This window comes from Petromyzon marinus, chromosome 4, assembly GCF_048934315.1.
Source record: "Petromyzon marinus isolate PM22_M1 ecotype Great Lakes invasive population chromosome 4, UKy_Petmar_22M1.pri1.0, whole genome shotgun sequence".
Lineage (NCBI taxonomy): Eukaryota > Metazoa > Chordata > Hyperoartia > Petromyzontiformes > Petromyzontidae > Petromyzon > Petromyzon marinus.
Genome location: NC_133670.1, coordinates 6,183,312 through 6,197,179, shown reverse-complemented (window position 1 = coordinate 6,197,179; position 13,868 = coordinate 6,183,312). Strand labels below are relative to the sequence as shown.

General features: G+C 45.9%; 1 protein-coding gene across 1 annotated transcript in view; it reads right to left on the bottom strand.

Moving 5' to 3' along the window:
* Positions 1 to 11,735, bottom strand: part of LOC116938808 (cyclin-Y-like protein 1) — a 54,442-nt gene extending 42,707 nt beyond the window's left edge. Inside the window, exon 1 of the mRNA XM_032946480.2 lies at positions 11,365 to 11,735. Within this exon, the coding sequence (XP_032802371.2) occupies positions 11,365 to 11,536 (172 nt within the window). The 5' untranslated portion in view covers positions 11,537 to 11,735. The remainder of the gene's footprint in view (positions 1 to 11,364) is intronic.
* Positions 11,736 to 13,868: the final 2,133 nt, after the last annotated feature.

Genomic DNA, 13,868 nt, shown 5'->3' with positions numbered 1-13,868 from the left:
TTGTATTGCATAACTCATAGGCCCCCTTATATGGGGAATGAAAACATTTAAATATATTCCTAAAATCCATGCAAGTGGCAGAATGCCCAGAAGCTGCTTTGCACCAGCAGGTAGCGGTCTAGCAGAGGGATTGTGGTGCAATGGTGGGTTTGATTTTTGGCCTCTTCAATCTGATTTTTGTAAAAGGGTCATATTGGATGACCAAATTCATCATGCAAGCATTGAATTGTGACCCAATTAAAATCAGCTCACATCTTGATCGGCTGATCGGACCATCTCTGAAGAGCCGATTGATAGAATCCACTTACCTTAATTTAAACCCGAGGAGGGAGCCCTGAAATGCTCCGGACTGTTCCAGTGGTAGGGTCTTGAAATCCGTTCAAATAATAATATTTCGATTTAAAGCTTTCGTGACTGCAAGGATTCATCTTCTTTGGTTCTTTCGGTAAAGTCACGTAGAATGAGAATAAAATAATAAATTGATAAAATAAAATAACACAATAATATTCTATTTTATTCTCATTCTACGTAACTTTACCGAAAGAACCAAAGAAGAATAATAATATTTAGTCTCACAAAAGACCTATAGATACGTTTATGTAACAAGATGGTACATTATTCTTTGGTTCTTTCGGTAAAGTCACGTAGAAATAGAAAACAATAAATTACATAATAACATATTATGTAATTTAACATATTATGTAATTTATTATTTTCTATTTCTACGTGACTTTACCGAAAGAACCAAAGAATAATTCCTGCAGTCACGAAAGCACCAAAACAAGATGGTACATGTCTTGCCTAGTCAAGCAACAAACCTGTCACGTATAGGAAATACATTAGCATGGGTCTCTTGAACTCAGGGCCTGTATTTTAGGTTTAACAATGAGTAGTAGTATGTACGCAAGCATGCTGAACATATTAAAGTATGCCACCAGTGAGCCTCATTGGAAACACAAAAGTTAAGGTTTTGCAACCTAGCTTGGGTATAAATATCAGTCTTTGATTTGATACTTACAAAATCTAACTTGGTATTGCAGTTTCTTTTTGGCACTTAATAACCACTGTTTAATAAACATGGAATATTTTAATTACAAAAATAAAGTTGTCTTCAATTGTAAAACAAAAAATAGACTAATTTCCCCAAGGCAGGTACTGAACCTGTAAATTCCACGTGCCAATTGAGGGAGCTGGTGTCCTACCCCTCAGCTACAGCTTCTTGCCTGAGACGCTGCTTTTAACACACTTAGTGAAACATGGAGTTGTCACTTTTCTCATAGAATTCACGGTAAATATTTGCCTTACAGTTCCGTGTAACATATTGTTATCTCGAATTCAAATCTGATCTTGATAAGCCCATTCATATTGAAATTTGCCACCAAGCTTCTTCTTCTGTATGACTGATGTAAATTCAGAGCAACAACTAGAATTTCACATTCAGGTGGTTAAGCCAGATAACGGCGTCAGGAGTAGTGGAGTGTATCGCTGTGATGTCTGCTTCGTATTTGTGGATCGGGAATTGCGGTCTCATATGTTGTACGGCCTGTTCTGGATGATCACAGTCGCATAATGGAGAGTTTTTAATTTTACATTTGTGCAACAAGTATCTGTCACCAAGCTGGTATGTAATGAATCTGCTTATGCCAGGCTACATGTGACTTCATCATTAGACCTCCTTTGCCAGTACCAAAATGTAATAATAGGGTTTTTCCCCTTTTTTCTGGCAACAAAACTGAAACCCTTTTACAAGGATTCATGTCTGCATAAAATTCAGAGCAACAACCACAATACCTGCAGTCAAAATGCAAACAAAAAACATACTATGATAATATATGCATGGTCCACACCAAGGGACGTCCCTTGGTGTGGACCAATCAAGGGACGTCCCTTGGTGTGGACCAATCAGTTGCAAGGACAATGCATATATTATCAAAGTATGTTTTCTGTTTGCATTTTGACTGCCGGTATTGTGGTTAATGCAGACATGAATCCTTGTAAAAAGGTTTCAGTTTTGTTGCCAAAAAAAGGGGAAAAAACCCTGTTATTACATTTTGGTACCGGCAAAGGTCTACTTATGTAGATGCTCACCCCGAGCCCTCATTACTTTGATAGTGCATTGTCTTTGAGCTGTACGCCTTTTGGCGTCATCTGGTCGAGCACCAATTGGGTCGAGGCTCAAAAGAAAGCCGTCCCTTGGTGTGGACCAATCAGTTTCAAGGACAATGCATATATTATCATAGTATGTTTTCTGTTTGCATTTTGACTGCCGGTATTGTGGTTAATGCAGACATGAATCCTTGTAAAAAGGTTTCAGTTTTGTTGCCAAAAAAAGGGGAAAAAACCCTGTTATTACATTTTGGTACCGGCAAAGGTCTACTTATGTAGATGCTCACCCCGAGCCCTCATTACTTTGATAGTGCATTGTCTTTGAGCTGTACGCCTTTTGGCGTCATCTGGTCGAGCACCAATTGGGTCGAGGCTCAAAAGAAAGCCGTCCCTTGGTGTGGACCAATCAGTTTCAAGGACAATGCATATATTATCATAGTATGTTTTTTGTTTGCATTTTGACTGCAGGTATTGTGGTTAATACAGACATGAATCCTTGTAAAAAGGTGTAAGTTTTGTTGCCAGAAAAAAGGGGAAAAAACCCTATTATTACATGTCACTTCCCCATAATAATCAATATATTAATGTACAGACCTTGTCAACACACTGTTCGATGAAGCCCGTCCTATACTGTGGCAATTATAGGGCTTACCAAATTCATTTATAAATACTCTTTCTGAAGCTATATGCAGCCAAGAGGGTTCTTTACGTGAAAATCTTGCAGAAAACTAAAACAAATGAATAGCGGGTGGTCTCTGTAGTGTGGAGTCCTGGAGGTAATCTGATGTCTTCTAAGCCAATGTGTGAACCCAAGCACAGCAAATAAACCAGCTTTAAAAATTCCATTGGCTTTAAATAAAACTGCAGTTCTGACAACTGCAGTTATATTTTGATTTAAAGCTTTCGTGACTGCAGGGATTCATATTCTTGGTTCTTTCGGAAAAGTCACGTAGAAGGGAAACAATAAAACAATAAATAAATATATAAAACAGTTAAATTCTCACGACGTTTCGACTGCAACACAAGCAATCATCATCAGGTGTGAAAACCACAGCAAGATTTTTTTTTAAAAAAATAGCGTTTTTTTTACGTTAGCACCACGAAGAGCGATTTGGCAGTTATTCAGATAGGCGAGTCCATCTATGTTCGGAAAAGAGGAGGGGGGAGACGAAAATAATGGATGCAGTCTGAAAGCCACCATAAGCGTGAACAATCAATTAAGACCCGAAATGTTTTATCAAATCCTTCCAATGATTGCTAAGCCAGAATCCATCTTCTCTGTTGAAATTGTCTCTGTATATGTGGATAGCCTCATGAACGAATCTCTCATGGTTGCCAGATGGCTTGCAAAGAACCTCTGTCTTGGAGAAGTCAATGTCATGTGAGCCTACTGAATTATAACAGTGATCTGCCACGGCCGAGGTGCTGGTCCTACCGTGTTTTAGGTCTGCTTTGTGTTCACGAATGTGGTTCGAGACATGTCGTTTGGTTTCTCCAATGTAACTACTACCATAGAGGCAACTTAGTTTGTAGACGCCAGGGTACTGTATGTCCAGAATCACATCTTTTACAGACGGAACCAGATCATGGATTTTATGTAATGTGTTGAATGGACCTGGATCTTGTGTTTATTCAAGATTTTGGAGATCTTTTTTGTGATCCCCGTAATGTATGGTAAAGTGATGGTTTTGAAAGGCTCCTCAAGAGGGTCCTTCTTCATGGTTGGAGTGATAGCTTTACGGATTGTGGTCGGAGTAACCATTCGCCTTAAGAGCTTGGTGTACGTGCTTAAGTTCACTGGCTATGTGTTCCTGGTCGGATATGCATTGGGTTCTATGGTGCAGAGTCTTGATGAGGGAATTCTTCTGGGATGGATGGTGGTGGGAATCCGGTTTCAGGTAAGCATCCGTATGGGTAGCTTTCCTGTAGACAGAGTGGCTCATTGAACCATCAGGTCTCTTTTTAATTAGGACATCCAAAAAAGGTAGCTTGCCATCGTTTTCGACTTCCATGGTAAATCTCATGGCTGGGTGTATGGAATTGATGTGGTCGAGGAATTGGTCTAGAGTAGGCCGGCCATGTGGCCAGATGACAAAAGTGTCATCCACGTACCTCTTGCATAAGGTTGGGCGCAGAGTGGTAGTCTGGATGGCTTTTTCTGGATTTTGTTGTTGTTATTCTGTCTCTCACTGTTCAAATAAACCTACTATTAAAATTATAGACTGATCATTTCTTTGTCAGTGGGCAAACGTACAAAATCAACAGGGGATCAAATACTTTTTTTCCCTCACTGTATTGCCTAATATAAATCCATTAAATTCGACTGGCCAACAAATGTTTAGTTTCATTAGAGCACAACACTGATTCACAGTCGAGAAGGGAAGATGGCACAAGGCACCAAATACTGATTTACGAGTTTAATTGATGCACCCACTGTTCTACTGAAATCTGATATTTAAACACAGTCTCATTCAGTGAAAAAGTGTGTGTGGCTATACAAACATGTGCATCAACTAAACACACATTTACAACCTACATGATCGGCTCTATTTGTAACTGGGTATATCATTCCACTAAATTACATTACTCTCCTTGAACCAGGTGTCTGTTAAGGCCCATCTAATTTTTAAGGTAAAATCATATACACTTTATCCGTAAGATGAGTTAGTAGTACCATATTGCAGACAGGAACTGGTATGCGGAAGTATCAATTCGAAGGGGCTATTATTTAATGTCAAGTTTAAAAAAAGCTCACTTATTGTTCCTGAGCCAGGAGTGGAAATTTTACATTCCCATAGCATGAGCCAGAATCTCTATCAGACAACCACAGTTTATTTTCAAAGGTGGCATTTACTATCATTAACTCAAGAAGCTTGATGGGCAGGCTGAGTCAATCCCAAACAAGATTTGAGTTCGTAACATTCTGATGGTGAGTTGAACACTTTTTGTCACTGTACAACTTGGCCATGGGCGCTTTACCGTCTGGAAGTGCTGTACAGTACCAAATCGAAAGTGAAAAGTGTCCATGAAGAGGGCCCGGGTCTTTTCCTTTTTGTGGACTCTATGATGGTCACTGAGGTGGCTGAGCTGCTTAGTGGGGTAATGCTTGTATCAAAAAACTGACATACCTAAGTTTGAATCTGGAATGCCACCAGTGAATACAGCAGCCTCTAAAGGGCAGCAGGTTTGATTTTTCCATCTCATTCACTAATGACTGTACCGAAATAAAATCCATGAAAAACAAGAATTGCACTAAACATACCTTTTCCAACTCTGAAAGCTTATTTGGCACAGTAACAGAATGAACACCACCTACTTGTCTGCAAAGTAGTCGGAGTAAGACAAGACAACTGAAGGACACTAGGTTACGGCTCTAGGGAGTTTCACAAAAAGGTTTCACTAAAAAGTGTGCACCTACCACGTGTTCAGTTTTTTGTTTATTTGTGCAGCATGCTTAAAATGTCATGCAGGTTGTGCTGTATTCCATCTCCTCCACATCCACCTTTTGCTCTGCACCATGTACACGTGTGCACTGTGTGCGCAAATGCACTCTGTGTTGACTGTTCCTCACCCAGACCGCATTGCCAATGTTACGATATTCCGTGTAGGTTGTTAATTCTTCATTATATGTTAAACGCCTGTGTGCTTTTCCTGATAACTATGTGTAGTAAAATCAGAGGGTGAAACGTGTTTGCTGTTTACTGTGCCCATCTGTTTACTCAGCATGCTTCCATGTCTGTATTCTATGAATGTACTCTATGCGTTGTGTATGCCGTGTGTAATATCCTGTACGCACTTTCAGGGGCATATGCATGCTTTCACACACCAAGTTATAGATTTACTTTTACTGACATTTTTTTTTAAAGTGGGCTTGGACAACACATGCCACTGAAAGAGATAATGGATTGTACAAGATGTGCAGCTGTTTTTAAAGAGCTTGCTGGGCAACAGCCCCAAAGGCCCAAAACTCCAAGCAGCCATCAGCGACAACGGCATTCTCAAAGTTGTGAACGCGTATCTTGAACTGCGTAAGGGACATGGGGAAAAAAAGAGATGAGAGGGAATTCCCAAGTCGTGGAGTGCGAGGTAAGACAGAAAACGAGTGCTCTGGTCTGTAATAATGGTGTGGTAGCGTGGTCTTTTTGTCCAGGTCCTCCTGCTATAAATTTCCATATAAGCCACTTTGTTGAGCTATCATTTGTGAGCCAGGTCGCTTCTGAAAAAGAGCTACATAGCTCAGTGCGACTTACCTGGTGAAATAAAAAAGTTTCTAGTTTAGTCTCGATGACTCCACAATGGTGGAATAATTAACGAGGGGACTTCATTGGACTGCCTTAAGTTGAATTCTATCAAGTGCAGCAAGGCAGACACAAGGTGCACCAACACCTCTTCGGCCAATTTAGCGCTTTGTATAGTCATAATAAATATTTCGGAGCTAAAGAAGGCCTGTGCACGCAAACGAAAATAAGCTTCTTCAATGCATCCTTAACCAGATTATGAATAAGTAGTAACATTGCCATGCCATGACGTATCGAATGAGATTCTGTAAAACAGATTGTGTTCATGCCAATTCGTCACTAGTACAGCACACCAGTGTAATCCCCCCCCACTTTGCACAAGAGCGCAGAAGCGTGGTCACCACATCTACGCCTCTATATAAGGAACGAAACATTTAGACTTCTCTACAAATCTGGCTGTCGCCTGACGAAGCTAGTTGTAATTACTGGCGAAACGTCGTACTCAGATTGTAAATGTTGTGGCTTGGCTCTCCAACAAACACACCGGTGTGTGCTGTACTAGTGACGAATTGGCATGTTCCGTTTACGTGACAACCCTTACTAGTTGGCTGTGTCGGGTGGTGGCGGGTTTTAACGACACATTTATATATTTACACGATCTAACCCAAAAAAACCCTCTATTATGGACAAATTGTGTTTCTCTGTACAAGCAGTTACCCCGTGCGTGCCGTCTTCCTCAGGTGTTCAATAATAATCAGCATTTATTGTCCTCTTGTTGGTCCGGGTTGCGTATATTCAGTATGTCTTGTGTGAATGACGTGTGTTAATCATGCGTAGACAGTCTCCCTGACGCCAACACGCGGCGTTTATACATTATGCATGTGAAGCACATGCTCTAAGTGGTGTTTCTGCACCGCAATCTCACCCAGCGCCACCTCTGTCCAGTGCTATATTTATGTCACATACGTGTTGTGTGAATCTTACGCGTGCGTGTGTATACAGAGTACTGTATTAACAGCCGAGTGCCCACTCCCTGTCCCTGATTTGCTGCAGTGTAAATATTGAACAACTAGCCTTTTGCCCGTCCAAGGACGGGTGTATTTCACTGCATCAATGCGTGCGCGATTTGTAAGGCGCGGTGACACAGACTTATTTCATTGTAAAGTTATAATCCCTTGTTCATCACGACGTCCTTTTTACTTTGATGTCTCAACAACAGCATTATGGAGATCACGTGACGTGAGGGTTCTGCCTGTGACGTGAGGGTTGTCAGTTGACGCCGAGGAGGGGGGAGGAGGCGCCTCACCCCCCCCATGTGGAGTGACGTCACCCGCTAATTATTATTATGAATGGGGGGTGGGGTGTCCATTTGGAGGACGTCACCTGTTCATGATTATTAATGAGGGGGGCTGTTCGATGTGGAGTTACGTCACCTACTCATGATTATTAATGAGGGGGGTGGGGTTCATGTGGAGAATGTAACCTGTTCATGATTATTAATGAGGGGGGCTGGTCGACGTGGAGTGACGTCACGAGCAATGCACATAGGAATTTACGGCTCATTATAGTAGGTAATAATGGGGGGGGGGGGGTCCATTTGGAGGACGTCACCTGCTCATGAATATTAATGAGGGGGGCGGTTCGATGTGGAGTGACGTCACGAGCGTTAAGGACAGACATTCCTGGGTCATTATAGTAGGTATAGTGCTACGCATCTTACATTCGTCTATGACTCGGAATGTGCCCGATCTCCTTGAATCTCGGAAGCTAAGTCGGGTCGAGCCTGGACAGTGTTTTGATGAGTGATCATCGTTCATAAACGTGTTAACGGCTGCTGTGCAACTAAGCGGTCAGCAGAGGCCAGTGCGGCAAAATGTATAGTTGTACAGTACTATGCTCACATCCTGCTCGACTTCACAAACACACACACACACTGACCAGCGTGGTGAAGTATGGTCAAATAACCCCCACGACCCACACGGTGTAGGGAAGTCCTCATTCAGCAGTGAATTGGCAACGGGACTGCGCACATGCGTATTATGCCATACGCAGTATATTGCATGCGTTTGTAAAGCGTATATGATCTCGATTTAACGCGCCCTATGGCGTTTTATGAAGGATTTAATGTATGTGTTATAATTTTAATGCGATCACACCACTGCTGTGCTGCAGCGAGTGCGGGGTGCTTTATGATTCTCCTGCAAGTGATTTTCTGCTAATATCTGAGCATCGAGACGGGTGCTCTCATCTCCAGTTCTCAAGTTTAAAGTCCTGAGCTAGTCGTGGGAATTGCACGTTGCTGTGGTGGGGGCGGGGGGGCGGATTTTCTCCATTGGGAAACCACTGTCGACTTCCCCACAATGTGGTATACACGTATACCAGTGCACAACGTGATGCACTATCTATATACACACAGGACAGTAGTACTCCGACTATCACGTTTGGCTACTAACGGTGCGAAAGAGGTTCAACATACTTACAGTAGTAATGTACCGTAACCGCTGTTGGCCTTAATGTTCAGTATACGCTGCACCGTGCATGGCAGTGTTACAGGCGGTATATAACCTAAACTATATATTTTTTTTCACCAGGTAAGGCCCAATGAGCGTTCTAGCTCATTTTCAGAATCGACCTGGCCATAAATGGTTAAGGTCAACGAAGTGACTTATCACGTGCAAATGTATAGCAGCCAAATAACTCTAAATGCATGTTCCTTAACTGGGGAGGGAAAACCCGGAGGACCCGGAGAAAAATCCTCGCGACCACGGGGAGAGAGACGTGCAAACTCCAAATAAACGGGTGTCGGGATCGAACCCACGGCCTCCTGCATACCAGGCGAGGTAGTTAACATCTCGCCACCGTGGCACCATATAATGCTGTAGTGTCAAATAATTCAGCAGCTGCAGCATCCAGATAATCAGCAGCTGCAGCATCCAGAAATCCACTGCTGGATGAAGGTCTCCCCCACATCTGCATCCACCCCTGCCCCATACGACCTTGCGATGCAGCAAAAAATCCATGCAGCACCTGTACAGTGCAACTGACTGTGCGGTCACCAGAACCTTTATTGAGACTGCAGGAGAAACCCGATGAGCTGTGAAGCTTTTCTTTTCACAGACGTCCGGTATGGGGTGTGTCAGCAAGTTACAACAGCAAACGATATAACAAAAAAAACCTGATAGGAGTGCAACGTAAAAGAAAACGGTAAGAAAGTCACTAAATACGAAGAGGTAATAAATGCATTCATTATATACGTCAAATTTATCCAGATTTGGCAAGGCAGAAGCAGAAAAAAACCAACAACAGTTCGAGCAGATCACGCCAAGATAACAGGCAGTAAGCGCAGGGTTTTTCCCTCGTGTTCTAGAGGGGGGGTGGGGGGGGCACCACTTTGGCCGATAAGACATCGCCAGCTGTGTGAGGCACCACCACATATTTGAAACCATTGGGGGTTTGACAGCAGCAGCACGATATGACTTGGCTCTCCAACACACCGGTTAGTGCTGTACTAGTGACGAATTGGCATGTTCCGTTTACGTGACAACCCTTACTAGTTGGCTGTGTCGGGTGGTGGTGGGTTTTAACGATCTAACATTTATATATTTACGCGCTCTAACCCCCCCATCCCAAAAAAACCCCTCTATTATGGACGATGATCATGATGATGATGGAGGGGGGGAATGGGGTGGGGGCGTTGTTTTCGAGTTATTTCGTTTATCGCCAGCGGCTGCACTAAAGGGCAACAGAGGGGCTGCACCAAAGGCCACAAGGGGTCACACTAAAGGCCACCAGGGGTCACACTAAAGGCCACAAGGGGTCACACTGAAGGCCACCAGGGGTCACACTAAAGGCCACCAGGGGTCGCACCAAAGGCCACCAGGGGTCACACTAAAGGCCACCAGGGGCCGCACCAAAGGCCACCAGGGGTCACACTAAAGGCCACCAGGGGTCGCACCAAAGGCCACCAGGGGTCACACTAAAGGCCACCAGGGGTCACACTAAAGGCCACCAGGGGCCGCACCAAAGGCCACCAGGGGTCACACTAAAGGCCACAAGGGGCCGCACCAAAGGCCACCAGGGGTCACACTAAAGGCCACCAGGGGCCGCACCAAAGGCCACCAGGGGTCACACTAAAGGTCACCAGGGGCCGCACCAAAGGCCACAAGGGGCCGCACCAAAGGCCACCAGGGGTCACACTAAAGGCCACCAGGGGTCACACTAAAGGCCACCAGGGGTCACACTAAAGGCCACCAGGGGTCGCACCAAAGGCCACCAGGGGTCACGCTAAAGGCCACCAGGGGTCACACTAAAGGCCACCAGGGGCCGCACCAAAGGCCACCAGGGGTCACACTAAAGGCCACCAGGGGCCGCACCAAAGGCCACAAGGGGCCGCACCAAAGGCCACCAGGGGTCACACTAAAGGCCACCAGGGGTCACACCAAAGGCCACCAGGGGTCGCACCAAAGGCCACCAGGGGTCACACTAAAGGCCACCAGGGGCCGCACCAAAGGCCACAAGGGGTCGCACCAAAGGCCACCAGGGGTCGCACCAAAGGCCACCAGGGGTCACACTAAAGGCCACCAGGGGTCACACTAAAGGCCACCAGCGGCCGCACTAAAGGTCACCAGGGGTCACACTAAAGGCCACCAGGGGTCACACTAAAGGTCACCAGGGGTCACACTGTGGCCCGCGGTGGCCTTCCAATGAAGAACACCGCCAGTAGCCCCCCCCCACCCCTTCAACACAACGGCACATTCACATCGAAATATCGATAACACAGGTGATGACCATGATCAAGAGTCACCCGCTCTGGCGGTCGCTTCGTCTGGGTTGTCCGTCGGAGCACCCAACGGATGTCAGCGTGGCATCGGGTCAGCTGTCGTGTCACAATCAGAATATTTATTCCTGGACGAGTCCGAGGTTCTGCGTTTCTCCCCACCACCACTTGCCGCCACAGACGTCCAAGTCGAGTCCGAAATCTACCCCGCGCGAGCGCAGCGCCCAAGACGCACGCACTCACCGCTGCCCGCCTCGCGGTCTCTGATGTGCTGCAGCGAGGCCGCGCCGCCGCCGCCGCCACCGCTGTCCTCGCTCCGCGTCTCGGCGTCGAAGATGCGAACGCGGTCCAAGCTGCGCGCACCGGGGCCCTCGCGAGGGCTCTCGGGCACGCAGCACGACGCCACGTTCCCCATGCCTACGCCATGCGTCTTGCTCCCGCGCTCTGTGGCGGTAGCGGCTTGTTGTTGTTGTTTGTTTGTTTTGGCTGGCTGGCTGCTGCTGTTGTTGTTGTCGATATCTCTCGGCGGTGCTTGTTGACCCGCCCGCTTGCTGCGAGAGCCGGGCCCCGAATTCACGCTTTACACCTGCGCGCGCATTGGCTCGGCGCATGTCACGTGGCGGCGACGGAGACACTCCCCCTCATCTCCAGCCCATACAGGCACTCCTCTACTTGCGAACGTTCGACTTACGAACATTCAGAGATACGAACAAACCTGTCCCTATGTCCAGTTGCCCGTTCGGTCTGAGAGTCGTAAGTTCAACCGCCGCGCAATAGATGGCGGTGGTGGCATCTACATCTGCAGAACATGAAGAACCAGTGGCATCTACATTTGCAGAACGTGAAGAACCAGGGGCATCTACATCTGCAGAACTTGAAGAACCAGTGGCATCTACATCTGCAGAACATTAAGAACCAGTGGCATCTACATCTGCAGAACGTGAAGAACCAGTGGCATCTACATTTGCAGAACGTGAAGAACCAGTGGCATCTACATTTGCAGAACGTGAAGAACCAGGGGCATCTACATCTGCAGAACTTGAATAATCAGTGGCATCTACATCTACAGAACATTATGAACCAGTGGAATCTACATCTACAGAACATGAAGAACCAGTGGCATCTATATCTACAGGAGATTACACACCTTTTGAAGCCATTCCCCATGTTTAGTGTACATGCCGTACGTGTTTGGAATCGACAGGAGTAAAGTTGGACTTACAAACAAATCGACTTACGAACAGACCTCTTGAACCTAACATTTTCGTAAGTAAAGGAGTCCCTATAGATCAAAACGTGGCCCGTCAATCAGAATCTTTATTTAGACTTGAGGAGGAATCCGATGAGCTGTGAAGCTCTTTTTTGTCACGGATGTGTAGTAAGGGGTGGGTCAGAAAGTTACACCAACAGACAATGCAAAAAAACACGATAGGAGTGCAAATTATAGGAAAGGTAAGCTAATCACAAAAAAAAATAAAAAAAATTCCCCCAGGTAATGCCCACTGAGCTATGAGCTTCTTTTTGAAGAAACGACCTGGCCACAAATGATAGCCCAACGAAGTGGCTTATCATGTGGACATTTATGGCAGCCACATACTCTTAAACGCATGCCGATTCTAAATGTGGAGGAGAAAACCCAGAGGACCCGGAGAAAAATCCACGCGGCCACGGGGAGAATATGCAATCTCCAAATATACAGCAGGCGTTAGGGTCTGGATCGCACCCACGACCTCCTGTGTACCAGGCGAGGTAGTTAACATCTTGCCACCGCGGTGCCGCCCCCATCTCTCCCACGACCAGCACACCCTCTCCTCCCTAACTCTTCATCGTGGACACTGTGGCTTGTAACACATGCAAGGTTGAGCCAATGTTGGCATGTGGTTGGACCCGTTGGACCAACGTTGGCATAACGTTCCACCTTTTGTTCGTATTTTAAGGCGTTTTGAGATGCAGCGGCATGTATGGACCTAATATATGCAATTCCTGATCAACGTGCAAATTAAAGCTAAAAGTGCACACGTTTAATTGTCAGGGGAGTACTGTATAGCGGAATTTCAACAACACAAAGTAAAAGGCCCACCATATAGCAGACACTGGCTGTTGGAGCAAGCGCTCTTAGCAAGCACTTATGGAGGCCACCTTGACACACAAGGGGGTCAGTCGTGTGGTCAGAACCACGCCCACCCACCTTTGTCTCCCAAGTCCCGATGTTTCAGCACCGCACCAGGTCGCGATTCAAGGCTATGTCGACCCGTAGGAGACCCTGGATCAGTGCAATTATTCGTTACTGATGTTAGCCGTAAGTGGGAATCGCCACTGATCGCCACTGCACTGCCGCTCCCCAATGCAACAACAAAGACAAAAAAGACACATCCACACACATTGTTGGAAAATTCCAAATTTAACTCGTCCACTTCTCCCTGGCAAGTCATAATTATAATTACGGCAAGCAGAGTTGACAGCGACGCTGAGTGTTAGGAGATACATTTAAACAAATTTTATCTGCTAACTCACTGGATGTTGAACTGGGTGGGTGGGGTACTTCAAGATAACGCGCCACAATCGGCCTCTCCCCTCCAGGCAAGGCAGCATTCTGATCGCCCATGCCAACGCATGAACCGCATCTCCACACTCGCTCACAGCGTCCACGCAATGCACGCACGCTTGCCTCTGCGTCCAAATGCATGTCCACGCACGAGACCGAGGAACCGTGCAAGCGCAGTCGCGTATCAGGAATAGCGTTTACA